This window comes from Juglans regia, chromosome 6 (genome assembly GCF_001411555.2).
Source record: "Juglans regia cultivar Chandler chromosome 6, Walnut 2.0, whole genome shotgun sequence".
NCBI classification, from domain to species: Eukaryota; Viridiplantae; Streptophyta; class Magnoliopsida; order Fagales; family Juglandaceae; genus Juglans; species Juglans regia.
Window position 1 is genome coordinate 3,912,475 of NC_049906.1, and position 23,436 is coordinate 3,935,910.

General features: G+C 39.1%; 1 protein-coding gene across 2 annotated transcripts; it reads right to left on the reverse strand.

Annotated features, from left to right (window-relative positions):
• Positions 1 to 2,295: 2,295 nt before the first annotated feature.
• On the reverse strand, positions 2,296 to 21,880 carry LOC109019079 (PHD finger protein EHD3-like). Of its 2 annotated transcripts, none has more exons than XM_019001303.2 (7): positions 21,591 to 21,880; positions 21,227 to 21,479; positions 19,262 to 19,480; positions 18,855 to 19,181; positions 4,575 to 4,664; positions 4,371 to 4,415; positions 2,296 to 3,514 (listed from the first exon to the last, which is right to left on the reverse strand). In XM_019001303.2, the coding sequence occupies exons 2-7, from the start codon at positions 21,467 to 21,469 to the stop codon at positions 2,591 to 2,593; spliced, it is 1,848 nt and encodes a 615-aa protein (XP_018856848.1). In that variant the 5' UTR covers positions 21,470 to 21,479; positions 21,591 to 21,880; the 3' UTR covers positions 2,296 to 2,590. The 2 variants fall into 2 exon arrangements, with proteins under 2 accessions (XP_018856848.1, XP_018856847.1); XM_019001302.2 differs by having other exon boundaries at positions 2,296 to 3,532; positions 21,591 to 21,878.
• Between the last annotated feature and the right edge of the window lie 1,556 nt (positions 21,881 to 23,436).

The following is a 23,436-nucleotide window of genomic DNA, read 5'->3' on the forward strand; positions in this document are numbered from 1 at the left end:
ATATTTTTTAATGATTTTTTTTTTACTTTCTGATTAAGGAAGTGTTTTTTAATGATATTTTAAATTTATTTTATTTTTTAAAAATATTTAAAAGTGTAAAAAAATCAATATAAAAAATAAATTAAAAAAATACACATAGAAAAGTACATGTTAAGCCCAACCGGAGCCTCCAATGAGACTGTAGAATGTCCATTTTAAATATTTTTAAAAAATAAAAATATTATTATTAAAAATAAACTCTTTTTCTTCTAGGATGAAATCCTAATCGAAAGTTTCTAACAAATTTAGAAAAAAACAATTTAATAAAGAAAATGCAAAAATTATCAGTATAAACTATCTCATGCTTCTTTAACTTTATTCAATAAGAGAGAGAGATAAAAATCGTACCAAAAATTCTCATTGTCATCCATACACCACACAACTTGTATTTTGCAGCTCTTCGAGCATCAACATGCCTAGTGCAGACTTTCAGCTCATTAAGCTCCTTGGACTTGCCACTTTGGATTGAGAAAATATTCAACTTATTTCATTATTATAATTTTTTCAAATTTTTACTTAAAATATAATAAATAATTCAACTTTTTTAAATCTCAATTTAATTTTTTTAAATATCAAAATAATAATATTATTAAAAAATAATAATTTAATAATAATTTTTTAATTTTTAATTTTTATCTAAAATCATCTTATTTCATCTCATCTCATCTCATCTCATCTCACTATCCAAACGGAGGCTTAATTTATCCATAATCAGATACATGATAGCTTGATATGCAAGGTTGGACTGGCCTTCGCATTGCCAAGGATCTAGCCGAAAACAATGCAGGCGCGCGTGTTCTTGTCTTGTGTTCCAACATCATCACTATCTTTTTCATGCACCTTGCCAAACCCATACAGACATCTTGATAGGCCAAGAACTTTTCACAGATATATGGTGCAGAGGCTGTAATCGTTGGTGCCAATCCCGACACCTCAATTGAGCATCCACTCTTTGAGCTCTAGTGTCGGCCAGGCAATCGATTATCCCCGACTCTGAGAGTGGAATTATAGGAACTGTACGTGAAATGTGCCTCACCTTTGGTACGAGTGATTGGAACTCCTTGTTTTATGTAGTCCATCCCGGTGGGCCTGTCATTCTTAACAAGATCCAAGAAAAGCTAGATCTAAATGAGGAAAAACTCAATGCTAGTAGGCATGTGCTAAGCTAGATCTCAACCATAACTTAAAAATAAAACACTACTTTTCAATTTCAAATTTTTAATTTTTTTATCTAATTATTACAATTTTTTCAAACTTTCAAACAAAATATAGAAAATAATACAACTTTTTCAAATTTAAAAACATGAGAAATAATATTAAAAAATTCTATTCAAACAATTTTTTAAAGGCATATTGAAGATTTCAAATACAACAGATTCAAATATGATAAAAGAACCATATCCCCTACTTCAATCATCATGAACTGTTCTTGGGATTCTTCTTTTTATTTAAACAAGAACTGCCAACCCCACAAATTTATGTACACAAGTACAAAGTAGGGGTGTAAACTCAAACCGGAAAACCGGACCGGACCGGACCGAACCGGACCGGTTTTACCGGTTTTGAACCGGTCCGGTCCGGAACCGGTTTTTAAAACGTAAAAACCGGCCGGTTCCGGTCCGGTTCCGGTTCCGGAATTTTTTGGACCGGACCGAACCGGACCGGACCGGTTGATTAAAAAAAATAAAAAATAATATTTTTATATATAAGTTTTATACAAAATATTTTATATATATTAAATATTAATATATATAAGTTTTATATATAATGTATAATTATAAATTTTATGTGAAATTTTATATATAACATATATATTCATATATGAAATAATTTCTTATTATAATTTATAAATTATTACATAAAATGTTAATACTAAATCACTAAAAGTTTATAACTAATACTAATATATAACTTATAACTATACCAATAGTTTAATATTAATACTATTATATAGTCTAATATATTAATAAAAGTATAAAACAGTTTTTTTTAAATCAAATTTTTTTTTTTTTTTATAAACAAATTTTTAATGACAAATTGTGAAATTTATATTTTTAAAAAACCGGAAAACCGGACCGGACCGGATCGGAAACCAGTAAAACCGGAAGTACCGGTTTAGGAGGGTAACCGGTACGTAATCGGTTTTGAAAAATATAAAACCGGTACATACCGGTTCGGTCCTAGATTTTATCCAAAACCGGACCGGACCGGACCGGTTACACCCCTAGTACAAAGCAACAAATTAAACAGTAGCTCTCAGAACAATCACTTTTGGCCTAACTGGTATCGTGTTTCTGTTCAATTCAGCAGATTCAAGCTACATATATTGTTTCTGGCTCTGCTGACCAGTAATATACAACCTTCAGAATCATATTTTCCCCAGTTTATGGATCAAAAAGTCAGCAAGATCTAACATTCCACAACCTACACATACCAGTCAATTTAAAAATGTAGTGAAAATAAAATTCTAGGCATTGGGAGATACATGTAAAATTAAAATCAATACTTGCCAAAAACCATCGACTTTACATCTCCCAAAAAGGCATGCTTTCTATAGGCCGATCTCAATAGCACCCAAATTCTCTTCAAACTTTAGTGTCTTTGCTGCAGTTAAAAGCATGTCCATCCCTCCACTTTTTTCTGATGCCTCTTCTCCTTTATCATTCCATCTCTTTTCAAGATTTTCAACTGGCATAGACCCCACTACACCCTTCTTTCTATGTTTAATTTCTATAGTCTCGTAAGCTCTTTTTGCTCTGCGTATTGCCTGGATCCCTGCATTACATTTTCTGCAGAACCATTTCCCTCTTGGAATTGATGTGCGCAGTGGTTTTATGCAATAGATGTGGTATGCATGATCACAACCATCACATAGAATGATCTTATCATCATCTTGATCAGCAAGGCAAACCCTGCACAGACAAGAAGGGCAGTACCAACGAGGGCCATATGATTTTAATTGCTTAGTTGTCAGGCACCTAGCATGATAGTATTTATTTGGGCAAAAGCTGTGACCACAAGCCTTCAACTTTTCACCATCTTCTACCTCATTTCCACAAATTTTACAGGGTAAAGAGTTTTTTCCACCTTTTGATGGTTGAAGCACATCGTCCATACCACAATTTGAGTTTTCTTCGATGCCAATAGAAGTTTCTTCATTTACGGCAGAAGTTTCATCATCACCTCCATTACTTAAGGACTTGGGAGCAATAAGCCTATCGCACACTTCACAATTTTGATGGGGTGATGCGATTCTACTTGCAGTGCAAACGGCACAGTACCAGCTCTTTGGGGGAATCTCTTTGATGGCAGGTTCAATGCAGGAGATATGGTACATCTCCTCACACGAATCACATAATAAATAATCCCTTCCATCTGCCTTGCCTCCGCATTGCCTGCAAGTGCAAAATTTGAACACACCACAATCTTCTGTTTGCACTGGTTTAATCTGAGAGTCCGATTGCCGGGGAAGAAACTGTTTTGCAGTGAAATCCTAGTTGAAAATACGTATTATCCAGAATGCATATAGTACAGATGAAGAGATTTGAATATAAGTCAAAGAGGAGAAGAATATGCACAATTTATCACTAAAATTGAGAGATTTACACCGTATGGAACAAAGAAAGAAAACAAAAACATGAGACTCTGCCTTAGCTTATACCCAGCAAAACTAGGAACGCCAGAGACAATTAGCTATCCAGTCTTACAGATAAAGTAACAACTAAAACCATTGCACACCTCAAATGTAAAGCAGGGAAAAAATGAGACCTTAGTTAAAAAAGAAATTATTCGATTGCCCAAGATGAAGAATAACACCATGGCTTTTAGGCAAAGTGGCTCTCAAGGACAAAAGTTAAAACTCTCAAGTACTGCCTCCGTTGAAAATCTTGCGGCTAACTCTTTGGTAGCCACTTACCGAATACAGGACAGGGATCCACATGTGTATGGGATTTAGTTCTAAGCGCAAAGAGCACAGGAAACCTTGTAAGAAAAAAGGGGAAAAAAGTAGCAAAACAGCTTCTTTTTATTATTATTTATTAGTTTTGGGAGGAAAGTAATTCAGAGTATGAGATATTTTGTGCTTGCAATCAGCTCTACAGAACATATGACTTTCAATTTGAATGGCGGCTCAAAACATGACATCATCGGGAGTTTCCAGAAGCTTTCCTGAATCTATCTTCTTCAAAGAACTATGCAGCCTAATTTATCTATATTAGTAGCTCAAACATCAATCCAAATTCATCTAGAACCAAATGCAGCATGTTAATATTAATGCTGATGCTGTTGAATAAAGAACATAGTAATACTATAATACGTAGAACCTCCCTTACCTCATGTTCACCATCTTCATATGGGCTGTGTATTCGTCCTCCCACCTTGGAGACAAAAGTAAAAAAATTGAGTTGAGATAAAAATAATATCAAACCATTAATAATGTATGAAGTGTAAATGATAATACCGGAAATAAATATATATAACCAAAACTCAAGGCACTTGGATTGGCTTAGCAATCTTTGAAAATTGGTCTGTCTCACCTGCTCATGATAGGCAGTCCTTGACATGTTTGAAAGGCTCTTTGCAAGAGAAACAAACTCACTTCCAATCTCTTGAAGCTTACGCCATACCTAAAAATATTAATTCAAATTTAAGGCATATCCAATCACAAAAAGAAACTGAATACATCTGGGAATAAACATATGTCCTTATTGTAGAAACTAAACATTGCATATGTAGCATGGTGGCTTCTAGATGAATACACTTGTGAACTGGGTCTATTTCGTTGTGCAGCATCAATGCAACACAGCAACATCCAGAAAATAAGATTTCATTACCCATCAATTCTCATGGATACAAACACACCCCAACATCCGAGAAAAGATCAGAAAAAGAAACGTGCTTAAAAACTTTAACCTAACTGCAGGCTTTTACCCCTTTCCAGACTTTTTTTTTGATAAGTAATAAGGTATTTTATTTATCAAAGAGTAGGCATATCCCCGGTACACTGGAGGTATACATGTGAATACACCTAATTAGGAACTAAAACAGTTACAAGGAAATCATGGAAGCTGAGACCATGCAAATCTAAAGCAATGGCCCACATAAAAAGAGTCTTCCACATAAAAATCCTAAATTCTTCTGAGGAACGTTCATGATCCTCAAAAAGTCTATCATTTCTTTCACACCAAATGCACCAAAGAATACATAAAGGAGCCATCTTCCACATTACTGCTATCTGTGGTGTCCCAGTAATCCCTCTCCAACTTGCTAGTAGTTCCACCACTCTTCCCGGCATTACCCATGCAATACCCATTCTACAAAAGAAATAATTCCAAACTTCTCTTGCAAACTCACAATGTAAGAGTAGATGGTCCACTGATTCACCACTATTTCGACACATACAACACCAATCTGTAATAATTAAACCCCGTCTTCTAAGATTGTCAATAGTCAGAATCTTCCCTAAAGCTGCTGTCCAGACAAAGAAAGCCACCTTTGTAGGTGCCTTACTCCTCCAAATGTTCTTCCAAGGAAAAATCTGCCTATGTTGTATGGTAGAAGATTCATAGTAGGAGCGTACAGAAAAAATCCCTTTCCTAGAAGGTCTCCATACCATCTCATCTTCATTTGTGACAGCCATATCAGCAGTATACAGCAAGTTAAGAAACTCCACCAGCTCCGCCACTTCCCAATCATGAGTATCACGAGTAAGGCTAATGTTCCATTCTTGTATGCCATTAGTAATAACCCTCAAGTCAGCCACCATAGCTTCTTTGTCCCTTGTAATTCTGAAAATAGGGGGATAAGCCTCCTTCAATGCCGTGTCTCCCATCCACACATCATGCCAAAAGCTAATCCGATTGCCATTCCCCAAACATAGCTGAGTATGACGAACAAAGGAGCACCAACCTTTCCGTATGAACTTCCATAGCCCCACACCATATGCCCCCCTCCCCTCTCTAGAGCACCACCCCCCCCGAGTACTTCCATACTTCATGTCTATCACCCCTTTCCACAAAGCTTCCCTCTCCTTATTATAACGCCACAACCATTTGCCCATTAGAGCCTTATTAAAAGCCCTCATATTCCGAACGCCCAATCCTCCATCTCTCAAAGGGGTACACACCTTATCCCATCCTACTAAATGAAATTTAAACTCGTCTCCTATTCCGCCCCACAAGAAGTCCCGATGAAGTTTCTCTATTCTATTTGCAATGCTGATGGGGAGAGGAAAAAGAGACAAAAAGTATGTGGGAAGATTAGATAGAGTACTCTTGATAAGAGTGATACGCCCGCCTTTGGTTAAATACAATCTTTTCCACCCAGCCAACCTACGCTCTATTTTCTCCACCACCTCCTCCCAAATTGTTTTAGCCTTAAAAGGAGCCCCCAACGGGAGACCGAGATACCTCAATGGCAACGAAGAAACCACACATCCCAAAATGTTCGCCAACCCCCTAATGTTACCAACATCTCCCACCGCAACCATCTCCGTCTTAGCAAGGTTAATCTTCAACCCTGATACCGCTTCAAAACAAAGTAAGATAGCCTTCAAAGCTTGAACATGATCTACATCTGCCTCACAAAACAGCAATGTGTCATCCGCAAACAAAAGATGTGAAATAATGATGGACCCATGATTGTTATCACCCACAGAAAATCCTGAAAAAAATCCCCCATCTACCGCAGCCGACACCATTTTATTTAGAGCCTCCATGATGAGAACAAATAAAAGGGGTGATAATGGATCCCCTTGTCTTAGTCCCCTCGAGCTATTGAAGAATCCCACAGGTTCACCATTTACCAATACCGAGAAACGGGCCGTTGACACGCAATGCTTCATCCACATCCTCCATCTTTCCCCAAACCCACATCTATTCAACATATAGAGCAAGAAGTTCCAGTTAACATGATCATAGGCCTTCTCCATATCTAGTTTGCATAAGATACCTGGTTCACCCGACTTGATTCTGCTATCCAAACACTCATTTGCTATAAGGACCGAGTCCAAGATTTGTCTCCCTCTAACAAAGGCATTTTGAGTCGTGGAGATAATCTTATCCATAACTGTGCTCATCCTATTAGCAAGAACTTTGGAAAGTATTTTATAGATGCTTCCCACTAAACTGATAGGCCTAAAATCTTGTACCTCTAAAGCACCCGCCTTTTTAGGGATTAGTGCAATAAAAGTAGCATTCAAGCTCTTTTCAAATCTGCCCAAACTGTAAAATTCCTGAAAAACCTGCATGACATCCTCCCTTACCACCTCCCAACAAATCTGAAAAAAGGCCATAGTAAATCCATCCGGTCCCGGAGCTTTATCCTTGTTCATTTTTCTGATTACCAGCTGAACCTCTTCCTCTTCAAATGGTCTCTCTAGCCAATCCATACTACTTTGATCAATGGTCTCAAAAGTTAGTCCATCTAAAGTAGGCCTCCACACATAAGGTTCCGACAATAAATTTACAAAATATCCAGCCACATGATCCTTAATCTCAGCTTGAACATTAGAAGTGATTCCATCAATATTCATGGACTCTATAGTGTTAAACCTCCTATGTGAGTTCGCAACTCGGTGAAAAAATTTTGTACACTTGTCCCCCTCCCTAAGCCACAATGCCCTTGACTTTTGTCTCCAAGAAATTTCCTCCAATAGTAGCAGCCTTTCTAGTTCAGAAACCACTTGCTCTTTTCGGTTTAGCACATCTCCTACTCCCTCCAAACTTTGTAACTCTTGAAATAAATTCTTCTTTTGCAAATTTACATCCCCAAATACTTGCTCATTCCATGTCTTCAATTCCTTCTTCAAAGCCTTTAATTTTCCAGCCAACACATTGCTAGGAGTACCTTGAAGTTGAAAAGAATTCCACCATTGCCTAATCAAATCCACAAACCCCTCTGTTTTTAGCCACATATTCTCAAACTTAAAAGGCCTTCTACCCCCTTGAATGCCACCACAATCCAACATAACCGGAAAGTGATCCGAGCTTAACCTTGGAAGCCTTTTTTGACACAAATCTGGAAAATGAATCTCCCAAGAAGGAGATATGAGAAATCTGTCCAATCTTGACCAGCTTTGATTATTAGCCCAAGTATAGTCACCTCCCATCAAAGGTAAATCCATAAGACCCAATTCAAAGATTAGATCCGAAAACTCCACCATAGCAAGATTGTGCCCCTCCCCTGATCTTTCACTAGGGAACCTAGTCACGTTAAAATCTCCCCCAAAACACCAAGGTACATCCCACCAAGAACATAGACCAGCAAGTTCATCCCAAAGAAACCGCCTCTCGCTATCTAAATTGGGACCATACACCCCTCCAAAAGCCCATTTAAAGCCATCCTCTGTGTTTTTGAAGCTACACCCCACCGAATATTCCCCCACAAATTCCTCTATGTTTTCCACTACCCTTTTGTCCCACATGACCAAAATTCCACCCGAAGCCCCTTTCGAAGCTAAATAAGACCATCCTACATATTGACAGCTCCATATGCTTCTTATAATTTTCCTGGTGATTAGCTTCAGTTTAGTTTCTTGTAGACAAACGATATCCATCTTCCATTGTCTTAAAAGAGATCTAATACGGAGGCGTTTGTTGATCTCGTTCAGCCCCCTAACATTCCAAATCAAAATTTTGTGCATCATTTTACAACTGAACCAGCCCTCCCCTTATTTCTTCCACGGCTTGCACTCCCCTCTTTCCCCTCATAATTAATGGACCAAGTCAGCCTCTTCAACTCCCTCTCTCTTTTCGACTCTACACCATGATGACCTGCCTCCATTGCTATTATCAGTGCCTTAAATTGTTCCTCGTATCCCTCACACGAAATCCCCATACAACTCTTAAGTTCCTCCACCTTTTTCAAAACCCAATCAGATGGAAGAGTAGGGGAAATCATATTTATCGGTATAGGGTCATCTTCTGATGGTTCATCTGCTGAAGATGCGGCTGGTTCAACCCTAATCAAAGTGCCTTCCTCTTCTATCTCCTTCTCCTCTGACCCACCCTCATATTCCCACACAACAAGCTCTTTCTCCCCCCTCTGCAACAGCTCAGGACTCTCCTTTGTCAGCCCGCAGCTTATCTCCCCTCCCTGTGAACCTCCCACTTTTGTTGAACTCTCCACCAAGCCTTCGAAATTCTCCTCTACCTCTGTCGGCATCAAGAATGACTCTGTCGGACCACCTCTTGGGTCACAAGTGACCATCGCCCGATTCTGTCCCACATCCGACCCAAGAGACTGCATCGGGTCAAGCAAATCGGGCTTGTCCTTCACTCCCGAGACTTGCTGAAAGTCTATCGTGTCGGTCGCACTGCATACCCTCTCCGCCGGACCTCCACTATCCTCGGAGGTGTCCATCGCCCAGTTCTGGGTAGGATTCGGCTCGCTACCCGTTACCGAAACAAGAGTTTCGGGCTGAGCCTCTAAACCCGATATCTCCTCCGATACAGCTGCCTCCTCCGGTTCTGCTACTGTTGCCGTTACCACTATCTTCGCCGGTGGCCGCAACCCCTTCGCCGTCACCTGAGGAAGAGCCCCGCCGTCCACAACTGGTCCCACCGCAGCATGTGGGAGGGAGGCCCCTCGTCTCCTCCAAACAGACCCGCTGGGTCTGTTTTCCAGTCTACTGGGCCTTCGCCCATCTGAAGGGCCAGGCCTAAGCTGGGCCTTGCCCTTGGGTTGCGCCTTAGGCCCATCTCGTGGGTCCACAGCTGAAGGCCTAAGAGCAGCCCCCAGTTGACACTCCTGCTCTTCAACGCACTTCTTCAAAAAGCAGATCTTTTCTTGCAGCTCCCCCAATTGATTTTGCATGTCAGACAAGACACGCACGACCATTTCCTTTTGAAGACCAACAACTCTCCTGCCATCTTCCTCACCTACGGACACGGCACCACTGACAACCCCACTAACAGCCCTCCTGTCCAGTTGATGGGATTGGTTCCCAGGCCTCCATTGTTGAAGGGCCTCCTTGTATGAAGCAGGTTTCAATGTCTTCATTGCCGCTGGTGGTGCCTGCCCTCCTGAACCAGAAGCCTCCCTTAACAACTCCGCCAGCTTCCACCATCCTCTTCCATCTTTCTCATCTGGGACTAGAATGCATCTCCGACGTCCACCCCCTTGATACTCTTCCATCACCATGAACTCTCCCTGAAGATTTGCACATCTTTGCACCATGAAACCTCTGTCCCCTTCCCGATGGCTTGCATAAAATCCTTTTCTCCTAGCATTTCTCTCATCCTCCAAGGCTTTGCTAAACCACCTTGCTGTGGCTAGCTCCATTCTCATACTTATCACAAACTTCCTCCCTTTTTCTGTGAGAAACAACCATCTACCCTCCCTAACTACCTCAAAAGATTTTTGTTCAATAACTACAACTTTCACATGAGACATGATTCTTTCTAGCCAAAAGAAGCTAACAAAAAACCATCAAATTTCATGTAAAAATTTTGAGAAAGAAAGTGTACGGAGAGGATTTTCTCTCACCACCAATATGCAACTGATTTTCCCCAAAGAACACTTAATGCAAACATCAAGATATCTATCAAACTTACATCCCTTTCCAGACTTCTCCGCCAATAGTTAAGGAGCTTTCATAATTGACATGCTAAGAAGTGTTTCAACACTATCTGGTTTTATAAATCAAGACAAAAATTAGGGTAACGAAAGTTCAAAAGAAAGGGAATGAGGTCCTATAATCTGCGTAGGAGGCATATTGTAGTATTGGGATGATGTTGTATGAGAAAGCAAGACTGGAAATATTGATCATCTTCTACTACATTGTGAGATGGCTAGGAGCTTATGGTGGAGTTGTTGAGTGGATTATGCCCTAGAGGATGGTGGAGTTGTTGGCTTGTTGGCCTCTAGTCCTTATGATGGTCACAAAAATTCAGATGTTTGGAGGATGGCTCCTTTGTGCTAAATGTGGTGCATTTGGCAAGAACACAACGCCCAAAATCCTAAAGACCATGGGAAGATGAATTTGGAACTAAAAGCCATCATTTTCACCAATCTCTGTGTTTGGCTGAGTGCTCACAACGGCTCCCAAATCTCCAGTTTAATATATTTTTTGGAATTTTGTTAGCTTTCTTCTCCTTGCTAGATGGGTATATCCCTTTCTATGCTTCTTGTGTAAGTACTCAGCTTGCACCCCTCTATGCTTTAATATAATTTCCATTGCTTGTCAAAAGACAATTGACTTCCAAAGGTAAAGATACAAAACCTTCATCAATTCAGTTCTCCATTAATTTGGGCCAAAGCTCACAATCAAAATCCTAAAGACCATGGGAAGATGAATTCGGAACTAAAAGCCATCCTTTTCACCAATCTCTATGTTTGGCTGAGTGCTCACAACGGCTCCCAAATCTCCAATTTAATATATTTTTTGGAATTTTGGTAGCTTTCTTCTCCTCGCTAGATGGGCGTATCCTTTTCTATGCTTCTTGTGTAAGTACTCAGCTTGCACCCCCTATGCTTTAATATAATTTCCATTGCTTGTCAAAAGACAATTGACTTCCAAAGGTAAAGATACAAAACCTTCATCAATTCAGTTCTCCATTAATTTGGGCCAAAGCTCACAATTTTTTTTTTTTTTTTATAAGTAAACGATTGTATTAGTGAGAATTGGCAATGCACAAGTACACAAGGGTGTATACAAGAGGTAACACCTATTTAGGAGGAAGATAGAACAAAACTTCAAGCATAAAGGTTATGATTGGTTATGAAAACTGTAAAGAATATTTGAGAATTTTTTACATTGGGTTTTGGAAAAGGAGTGAAAATTTTGAGTAAATAAATATATATATTTTTTTGATAAGTTATATATATATATTGTTAAGAGGAAATGTTTGTAATTAGCATAAGTGTGTGAGGGTATAAGTGTCAATTGTATGTAGTGTATATATATGTTTGTACATCAATATGAAATGGATAAGATCTTTCCCATATGATCTACATGGTATCAGAGCGTGGTGTCGTTGGATAGATCTCAGTAGTGTTTGAAGTAGTTTCCGGCCACTATCTGGCATCTTCTCCAGTACTGGGCACCAGGGGTGGACTCGCCGGCCTTGTCTGTGGTTATTAGCATCGTCGCCGCCGCCAGGAAGGGCCTCCGTCGCTGGCAAAAGGTTTAAGCCCAGAGTGTTTGGTTGCAGGTATAAATTATCCAATCCTTGAGTTTGAATAGCCAAAACCTAGAGTCAGAGTGTATTCCTATCAGGAATAACACATGTTTGGTAACATGTATACGGCATTCTTATCCTCGTTTAGGATAGCTTTTCAGCTTAGTTTTAAACTGGTACCGGTCCAGACCCAAAACACAGCCAATACAGACCCGAAACAACCCGGTTAAGACCCGAAACAGGCCGGTTCAGCCTGATACAGACCCGAAACAGGCCGGTTCAGATCTGAAACAGACCGATTCAGGCCGATATAGACCGATACAGGACCGAAATTGAGGTATTCGAGTTGTTTTTCGGGTACTTGGGCTAAGTATCTACATTTTCAAATCGTGTTTCTCGGATTTTTCAAGTTGAATTGTGTTTTTTCTTAGATATTGTGTGGATTTTCTCAGATATGACAACTAAATTTGAGTCACAGTTATATGATGCGGTTACCTCTTATGTTGCTCCTGGTGGGTATGGAAGTCGAGGTGGTAGAGATGCACGTGGGGAACGTGGTGACAAAGGTAATCGCACTCGAAGTCGAGATCCTTGTAAGTGTACCCATTGTGGCCGCACTAACCATTCGGTGGACTATTGTTGGGATCTACATGGTAGATCATTTGGGTCTGCTAATCAGGCCATTTGCCAAGATGCTATATCACAACCAACTAGCTCTAACTCAGGTACGATTAGTATATCAAAGGATGAGTATGAGTGGCTTTTGGGTCACACACGGACTTCATCCTCCACAACTACTATTACCCACTCAAGTATAGCATCCACATGTCTTTGCCTCATCCATTCAAGATCCGTGGATTATTGATTCAGAAGCTAATAAACATCTGACTGGTCTGTCCTCTGTCTTATCTAAGTTAGATACTGTAATATCTCCAAAAAGTGTTACCCTCGCTAATGGTTATCTTGCTAAAGTTACAAGCATTGGATCCACTAAGCTCACTGACTCTATATCCTTGTCATCTATTCTATATGCTCCTAGTTGTCCCTTTAGTTTGCTGTCCTTCAGTAAAATTACTCAAAGTCTTCAATGTTTAGTAACATTTTATCCCTCTTCATGTGTCTTTTAGGATCTCAAGATGGGAAACAAGATTGGTACGGCGCATGAAGTTGATGGCCTGTATTATCTTGATGTTAAACAATCACCCACTCAAGCCCTTACATCCACATCATCTGCTTATGAATGTCATCGTCTTCTTGGTCATCCCTCTCTTTCCCTTTTAAAGCGTCAGGTTAGGAATCTAGAAAATGTGTCTCCCTTTCCTTGTGAAGTATGTCAAATTAGTAAACATCATCGTGTGTCGTTTATACCTTGAGTTGATAAACGAGCCTCGAGTCCTTTTGAATTGATTCACTCTGATATATGGGGACCAATCAACATTGAATCAAACACATTTCAATATTTTGTCACATTTATTAATGACTACTCTCGTGTAACATGGGTGTTTCTGATGAAGGCAAGATCTGAACTTCTTTCCATATTCAAAGTGTTTTAGAAAGAAATTAAAACTCAATTTAACAAAAGGGTTCAGATTTTGCATTCTGATAATGCTCAAGAATATCTATCTAGTGTCTTTGCTACTTACTTAAGTAGCAAAGGAATTGTTCATCAAATTTCATGTTCTTATACACCCCAACAGAATGGGGTGGCTGAACGTAAAAATCATCATTTATTAAATGTAACCCGAGCACTTTTACTGCACATGCATGTTCCTAAACGATTTTGGAGTGATGGTGTTCTTACTGCTTGTCACCTTATTAACTGTATGCCTTCATCAGTTTTCGATGGTTCCTCTCCTTTTTCCATCTTGTTTCCTTCATCTCCACCATTTACCCTTCTTCCAAAAATTTTAAGTGTGTTTGCTATGTTCATAACCTTGACCCAGGTTTTGATAAGCTTGATCCACGTTCTACCAAGTGTTTTTTGTTGGTTATTCTCGGACTCAAAAAGGATATCATTGTTATAGTCATGTTCTTAGACGCTACTTCACGAGTGCTGATGTTACCTTTTTTGAGTCTATATCATATTTCTCTGACATAGCTTCGAGTGTTGAGTGTAATCCTCTACCATTATCTAATCTTACACTTTCCCCTCTTGTCGCGGGTCCTCCACCTCCACCCCCTCCCCCAGATCCTTTACAGGTTTACTCGCGTCACTCGCAGCTACTGGCTTCCATGCCTTCACCAATCATGTCTCCATCTTCGGATCCTCAGTTAACTAGTATTTCAGACTCTCCACCTATTGCTCTCCGCAAAGGTACTCGATCTTGTGTTACTCAACATCCGATTAATCAATTTGTCTCATATCATCCTTTATCTCCTTTATTTTCATGTTTTACCTCCCAACTTTCAAAACTTTCTATTCCTAAGAAAGTTCAGGATACCTTATCTGATCTGGGATGGAGGACAGCTATGAAAGATGAAATGGATGCCCTTCACCATAATGAGACATGGGATCTTGTTCCACTACCACCTGGTAAGCAACCTATTGGCTGTAAATGGATATATATAATCAAATTTCATCCTGATGGTTCTATGAAACGTCTGAAAGCCCGTTTGGTTGCTAAGAGTTACACTTAAACATATGACATTGATTACAAGAAGACTTTCTCCCCGGTTGTCAAAATCTCCTCTGTTCGAGTGTTGATCTCTCTTGCTGCTAATTTAGACTGGCCCTTATTTCAACTAGATGTTAAGAATGCATTTCTGCATGGCGACTTGCATGAAGAAGTTTATATGGAGCAACCACCTAGGTTTGTTGCTCAGAGGGAGTATCGAGGTACTGTATGCAAGTTAAAAAAGGCATTATATGGTTTGAAACAATCTCCTCAAGCATGGTTTGGGAAGTTTTCTGATGTTGTATTGGCATTTGGTCTCCATAGATGCCAAACAAATCATTTGGTATTTCACCTACATAGTGATGCAGGTCACATTTTGTCAGTTGTATATGTGGACGACATTGTAATTATTGGGAGTGACTCTACTGGAATTGCTAAGCTGAAACAGTGTCTACATGATCAGTTTCAAACAAAAGACTTGGGCAAGCTTAGATATTTCCTTGGAATTGAAGTCAATAGATTTAAAGAGGGTATCAACATATCTCAGAGGAAATATGTACTTGATCTTCTGGAAGAAACTGGCATGCTGGGTGCACGACTTATTGACATCCATATGGACCCAAATCGTAAATTCTTGAAAGAGAAATGGGAGTTGTTTGGAGATCCAGGTAGGTATCAAAGACTTGTTGGGAAATTGAATTATCTCACTATCACTAGACCAAACATCTCTTTTGCAGTGAGTGTACTGAGTCAATTTTTACAAACGCCTAGGATCTCACATTGGGACGCGGTAATTCATATTCTTTGTTATCTTAAGTGAGCACTTGGCCTTGGATTACTGTATCGACCAAATAGACATCTTAGGGTTGAAACCTTTTCAGATGCTGATTGGGCAGGATCCTATTCAAATAGAAGATCTACTACTGGATGTTGTACCTTTGTAGGAGGTAACTTGGTTACATGGAAGAGTAAGAAACAAGCAATAGTAGTCTGATCTAGTGCAGAAGCTGAATATAGGGCAATGACTCACACTATTAGTGAGCTGACATGGTTGCAACACTTCCTTCAAGAGATTGGGTTTCCAGCTCCTACTCCTCTTCAGTTCTTTTGTGATAATCAAGCCGCAGTGCATATTACCTCTAATCCTGTGTTCATGAGAGTACTAAACATATAGAGATTGATTGTCGCTTCATTCGAGATAAGATACTAAGTAGTGACATTGCTACACCTTTTGTGAAGTCTGGTGATCAACTCGCAAATGTGTTTACTAAGTCTTTGTGTTGGAGTCGATTAAAACTTATTTGTTTCAAGCTAGATTTATATGATATATATGCCCCAGCTTGAGGGAGAGTGTTAGAGGACATGTTTGTAATTAGTATAAGTGTGTGAGGGTATAAGTGTCAATTGTATGTAGTGTATATATATATATGTTTGTACATCAATATGAAATGGATAAGATCTTTCCCATATGTAACTACATATATTGAAGATAAGTGTTGTATTGGCTTTTGTGAAGCAAAGAGTAGCCAGATCCAAACTTTAAGAGCATTGCTACTTTGCTTTGAGGCAGTGTCGGGGCTAAAGGTGAATCTGGGCAAGTCTGAGATGGTTCCTCTGGGTGTGGTTTCTAATATTCTCAGGTTAGCTAGTCTCCTGGATTGTAAGGTGTCCTATTGTCCAATGAAATACTTGGGTCTCCCCTTGGGAACAACTTTCAAGAATAAAGCTATATGAAATGGGATAGTGGAGAAGATAAAGAAAAGGCTGGCTGGCTGGAAACAGGTGTACTTATCGAAGGGAGGCCGTCTCACTCTTATCAAGAGTACTCTTACTAATCTCCTCATTTATTTTTTATCTTTGTTTCCTATGCCTGTAGGGGTGGTGAACAGGGTGGAAAAACTCTTTAGGGCGTTCCTATGGGGTGGAATGGGAGAGGAGAAGAAATTCCATTTGGTTAGATGGGAGACTGTATGCACCTCAGTTTTGAATGGAGGGTTGGGTGTTTGTAATTTGAGAATTTTCAATAAAGCTTTATGGGGAAAATGGCTATAGAGATATCATTTGGAGGGGGGGTCATTGTGGAGGGACACTATTGATGCTAGACGTGGTGTCGATTGGGGTGGTTGGTGCTCTAAGGAAGTATGTGGGGGCTATGGGGTGGGTTTATGAAAGTATATAAGGAAGGGGTGGCCATGTTTTGTAAATCAAGTTCGCTTTACAGTTGGTGAGGGCAGTCGTATCAAATTTTGGAGGGATGTGTGGTGTGGAGTCCAGGCTTTGGAAAGGGTTTTTCCGGCCTTATACCATATTGCAGCTGATCGGGAAGTTTCAGTGGTTGACGTGCGTATATTCTCTCATGGTGCGCATATGTGGAATATCCTTTTTAATAGGGATTTCCATGATTGGGAATTATCTATTGTTTCAGAATTTTTCAACTTATTATATTCCACGGAGATCCCATTGACACAGCGAGATAGTTTAAAGTGGAGGTCTAATAACCATAAGTTATGTACAGTCAAGGCGTATTATAGCATCTTGACAACACAACTTGAGATTACTCCGTTCCCTTAAAAGAATATTTGGAGGTCTCGTATGCCCTCTAGAGTAGCTTTCTTCGTTTGGAGTGCAGCTCTTGGGAAGATATTGACCACAGACAACTTGAGGAAGAGAGGATGTATAGTATTGGACTGGTGCTACTTGTGTAAGAAGAATGGAGAATCTGTGGACCATTTATTACTACATTGTGAGGTAACAAGAGTGTTGTGGGATGAGATCTTTCTGAGGGTTGATATTGCATGGGTTATGGCTATGAGGGTGGTGGATTTGTTGGGATGTTAGTCAAAGTTGCAAGGTTGCAAACAAGTGGCAGCAGTGTGGAAGATGATTCCGCTGTGTATTATGTGATGTATTTGGACGGAAATGAACGCGCATTGTTTTGAAGATAAGGAACACACAAATACTAAGTTGAAGAATTTTTTTCTCCACACTCTAATGTGTTGGTTTTCCACTATTGTATTACATGGGGACAATGTTCAGGAATTCTTGTCTTTAATTTATCGCTTTTAGAATGTTTTTAGGAGTTCCTTTGTATACGTCCTGTGTACAAGGACTATGTTTATTTCATTCATATATATAATATCTCTTTTTACTGATTAAAAAAAGTGTTGTATTGGAGTTTGTGAAAAGTTGTTTTAATACAATTTTTAAGAGTATTTTATTTTGAAATTTGTAAAAGCTGTAATGATTTTTGTTTTTGGATAATGATTGAGTAATAATTGGATAAAAATTTGATATTGGAATTTCTTTTAGATTTAAAGCTGTTTCGTTTGATTGATAAAATTTTTGAAAGATTTTAAAAAGTTTTGTGAAACCAAACATGGCCAAAGTATTCTTTATGAGATAAAGTAACCGTTATCACCACACGATTACAAAAAATGTATACCATATTTCCCTAGCATAAGAACCATGAAGCATAGAAAGTGTCAAATATGACCAAAGAACTTTTGAATGGGCTACGATACAAAAAAAAAAAAGTGTATTAATCAACACATACATCAAGCAGTTTTGCTATGCAGACTCATTGACTGCAAAATGAAGGACTTTTTAGAAATTATTACAACGAAAAGTTTTTCCAAGATGTAAGGCCAACAATCTAAAAATGAATAACACTAATCAAACTCCACAACACAAGTAACCCACGAGATAGAAAAAAAAATATCTGAAAAAAAATCAATTTTAAAAGAAGGCATAACCAGTTGTTTATCAATCTCATAGATCTCAGGAAGGGCATAATTTTAAATTACTGTTTTGTCTATCTAAGGCCAGGCATTTGATACAGAAACATCATGCTCAGGATATAGAAACATACAACAGGAATAATGGCTGGTATATCCACCCAAAAGTTGTAAATGCATAATTTCTTTTCCAAAAAGAAAGGAACATTTATGAATACACTGAAACAAAATGCAAACACCAAAAGAGTGAAGTTGAATAGACCTTGAACTATTATTTCGACAGCATATATACCACATAAAAGAGTATGAAATATAAGAGCTAAACCCAAAAAGAATCTCGAGATTACCTGTTGAATATCTGAAGAGAAAAGGACAGGTGAATGTTCATAAGCTCCCTCTTTCATCCTCAAGTTTATAATACTAAAGTCAAAAAAGTCAGCCTTGATGCCTTGGAAATTCTCAAACAGCAGCTTGCACAATGAGGTGAACTTGTCCGAAATTAAAATATTAAACAAAGCACGCTGACACTTCTCAGTATTGTTATTGTGATCAGATTCATTTAAACATCCACTAGATATAGCACCTGCATGTCCATTAGCTGCTTTCTGGGATCCATTCGGCATACACCATGTTTGTGAAGCTTTGAGCCTGTCTTCATCACAATGGCCAGATTCCTGCAAAACAACCATGAAAGAGAAACGATTATAAACACAAATGATGACTATTTTCAGTAAAACACTGCAACTTTGGTTACCTTAACCACCATCGTACCATCAGTTCCATGATTAGATACAAGTGCCTTCCAAATGCACCCCCGTATACAACTTTCATCAACGCTTGAGGACCGATACATGTGCTCCAGTATAACATTTCTCCAGTGCCTCTGTGAACAGTCATCTGAACCGTCCATAGGAAGATGGACTTCTTCAACAGAATTCTTTTCTATAACCGTGTGACCAGGTTCTTTCAGAGTCTGCAAGATTTCAAATATAATTTGAGAAAAGGTAAAGAGGACCAAACCATAGGCATACAGTACCATATCCTAATGTTTCGCCAATTTCTATTCACAGTATCCAAATTGTATCATCCCCTTGTTCCCCATCAGTATTTGTGCTTCTAGGTATATATGCATAACATCATTGACCTAAAATCTCAAAATATATATGCACCGAGTTGCATACTTATTTGAGTATACAATAATGAGTGCACCATATGTTTGGATGCTGCGCTCAATGTCTTCCATTTCCGTAGTTTTAGGGATTTCAAGGAATTGTTCTTTTTCTTCTTTTCCCTAGTTGGGTGCATATTGTATACTTACAATGTACTTGGGTGCATTGAATAAGATTGCCTCACTTATTCAAAAAACACCCAATAAAGATCTATCTTAGAAATTTTCAATCTTCTCGTGTAAGAGTCTTGAAAAACATGTAAAAGAAGTGTTTTGTCCAAAATGCACAGACATTCATGTACCATCTTGCTAAAATATCACCACCACCAGCCCTAAAGGAGGTGATCACAGCTACCTTCAGTACAAGAGATCTCTGTTCAGATTCAACTTGGGATTTAGCAGCCCCATTTAAAAAGGTTATTTTTGGCCCAAGGCTCCATCCAATCACGAGGCAATATGCAAATTCCAAACCAGTCATTATCCAGTGCACACAAATTCTAATGCCATTTGTAATATGACCTCTAATAATTCCATATCGTATATGTCCAGTGTACTTGGGCTATGCCTATTATTATCAATATAGTTTTTATTTACTAATAAAAATAATAACATATCGTGAAAGCTAAAATGCCATTTTAATGGACATAACGCTCATGGTTTCCCGTATCTTTTTCTTCTTCTGGCTAGGTATTTTCTCTTGTATACATCTGGTGTACTTGGAATACAGCTATTGATATTATATATATTTTTAATTTAAAAAAAAAAAACATATCACCATAATGCCAAATCTAAAAGGCCAGCATAAGTGATTCATTGTGATACGTATGTCAGGGAGCGTATGCGTCGATACGTCGAACAGGATGACCCCTACTAGATGCATGCCCCATAACTGACCAGTGAAAACATTTCCGCAACCCACCCTTTCTCGAAATTAGGAGATTAGTGAACATGGCATGTCTTTGATGGCATATGGCTTAATACAACGACTAATCACATGGACTTGATTGCACATCACAACCAATTTAACTACTGTGTGAGCTGGGGATAGAAAGAAGCAATTTTTCTCAATTCCATCTTAAGTTCAATTTTCCATCTTAAGCTCAATTTTGAGGGAAAAAACTCATCTAGTTCAGAGTACTGAGATAAAAGCTCAAAACATGACTATAAGTTTTGGTGCTTCCACTTCCAGCCCAAGGCTTTCCAATATAAGTCACTGGTGTTGATTGATATGCTGACTAGAACGTCCCTGCAATTCTCTATTATGGCAGCAAGCAAAATTTGTGCGTGTCAGTGATAGTTTCTTCAAAAGTTTTAGGTTCCTCATCACAACCAGTTGCTTCGCGTACAGTCACTGGGTAGATTTTTTCTCCGAATAAAAGCAGCTTACAATATTTCAGATAGAAATTTCAAGGTACAACACCAAACTTTAAGCCTTGAAACTCGAGAGTTATCAACAATTGATCAAACTGTTTTACGTGCTAGAAAAAAGTTAGCAAACACATCTTGCAATTGAACTAGATATGCGCAATATAAAAGTGAAGGAGCAAAAACCTGTTCCGTTAACTGACTTGCAGCTTCTGCACAAACTCTCCAGTCTTGCTGAACTTTGCCATCTGAACTTGATCTCACATGCTTCCGCCTCTTGTAAGTTCGGAAGCTCTTGCTTCCACCAGAGTTCCACTGACCACTATCATTCCCATTTCCAATTGCAGACCCATTATTCACTGATTCACTCTTCAAGCCCTCAACGCAGTATGTTCCATCACCGGTACCAGTTCCCTCTTCATCACCCATTACCTCAGTACTAAAGAGAAGTTAACAATTAGGGTTTTGAAAGTCATTCCCACTTTCCGAAACAACCACAAACTAAACCAATTTTGTAAAGGAAAGAGCTACTCGGACCGAGATTTCTTACCTAGAAAGGCGACCGACTGAGGTGGAAAAGCCAGATGGCTATTAACGAAAAAAAAAAGACCTTAGCTCCCTGAGACCCTCTCTGCTCCACATTTGAAAATTAAAGACAAAACAAATTACAAAAGAACAGTGCGGGAAGTAGGAACAGTAGCACATACATCTCTCTCTCTCTCTCTCTCTCTCTCTCTCTCTCTCTGTATAGCCTCTCTCAGTCTCTTTTTATTTTGCTTCCAAAATTCAAGTATATACCTCTATCTATCTATTTGAAAATGCGACTGTCACGGGCTAATTTGGGAGTCGAAGCCAGAAGGGAGAAGACGAGGAGGGTCAGCCAAGGCTTGGGCCAATGCAACTACGTTCTTACTACAGCCGAGGATGGGCATCCCATCTTAATATTAACGAGTAAGTAAACAGGTCGAGGCCCAGGTCCAGTTGTCAGGACCTTTCCATTGTTTTTATTACATGATTGTAGTAAGAACGTGGAGGAGGACAAATAGAATATTCTGTAATAGGCTATTACAAGTTTGTTGCCGTTGTCCATTATATGGACAGATTTTGGCTGAATGGAAATCACTAAGAATTGAATGACAAATAAATCGTCTTCTTCGCTCCTTGAGGTTACTCAGTCTCCAAGTGAGTATGTTATTTCCTCTTCCCCTGAGCTTGAAACAAAATTGGTATCAAAGTCTCAGCCCTCTAAGATCGAATGTAATGCTTCAGGGAAGGCTATGGAAGCTGTCCTTATGTAAAAAAAACACCCGCATTGCTTTTTTTAGTCAAGCCCTAAAGGGTAGAGCACTAAATATGTCTACCTACGAAAATAAGCTCTTTGCACTAGTCATTACAGTGCAAATGTGGAGACCTTACCTTCTAAGGAGGACACTCATAGTGAAAACTGATCATCAGAGTTTGAAATTTCTCTTAAATCAAAAAATAGGGACTACCATGCAGCAGAAGTGGGTGAGTAAATTACTAGGTTATGACTTCTGGTTGAATATAAAAAAAAATGGCAAAAAATAGAGCTAATGATGCTCTTTCGAAGAAAGTTGAGGAAGAAGATGAATATGTCACACTTACTATGGTCTTTGTGCCTACATTGGAGCTACTGGAAGAAGTTAAGCAACACTATTCTGAAGATGCAAGTGTTCAATAACTACTGCATAAGGTGACTAAGGGCGATGCTAGCCCAAAATACTCCATAAGGGAAGGTTGTTTGTATTATAAGGACGCGTTGTATATTCCAAAAGACCCTACCTTTAAATTTAAACTTCTCCAGCTAGTTCACGACAGTTCTACTGGGGGCCATTCAAGGTTTGACAAAACAGTCCATACAGTCAATAGGGAGTTCTACTAGCCCCACCTAAAGGCTAAAGTCAGTGACTTTGTGAAGGGGTGTGACACCTGCCAACGTGTAAAACCATAAAACTCTTTACCAGGAGGTCTCCTGCAACCCCTCCCAATACCTTCTAAACCCTAGACCCATATCACTACAGACATCATTGAAGGCCTTCCCACCTCTCATACATTCAATTGCCTATGGGTAGTCGTAGACCGCCTCACGAAATTTAGTCATTTCACCCCTCTTGCCCACCCTTACACTGCATCTAATCTAGCCCACTCCTTCCGAAAAAACATCTTTAAAGTCCATGCATGCCCCATTCTATTGTATCTGATAGAGACAAACCTTCACTAATAGGTTTTGGATGGAATTGTTCAGACAACAAGGTGTGGAGCTGGCCTTCAGCTCAACCTACCATCCTCAGACTGACCATCAGTCTGAGGTAGTTAACAAAACTGGAAAATTATTTGTGTTGTTTTGTGGGTGAGAAGCCAAGGGGTTGTGCCTT

Coding starts and splice junctions, on each gene's coding strand:
- LOC109019079 (XM_019001302.2), bottom strand. CDS start 21,469: ATGGGTGATGAAGAGGGAACTGGTACCGGTGATGGAACATACTGCGTT. Junction 19,481..21,226: donor CAAGTCAGTTAACGGAACAG/GTTTTTGCTCCT, acceptor GAAATCTTGCAG/ACTCTGAAAGAACCTGGTCA. Junction 4,416..4,574: donor GGACTGCCTATCATGAGCAG/GTGAGACAGACC, acceptor TTTGTCTCCAAG/GTGGGAGGACGAATACACAG.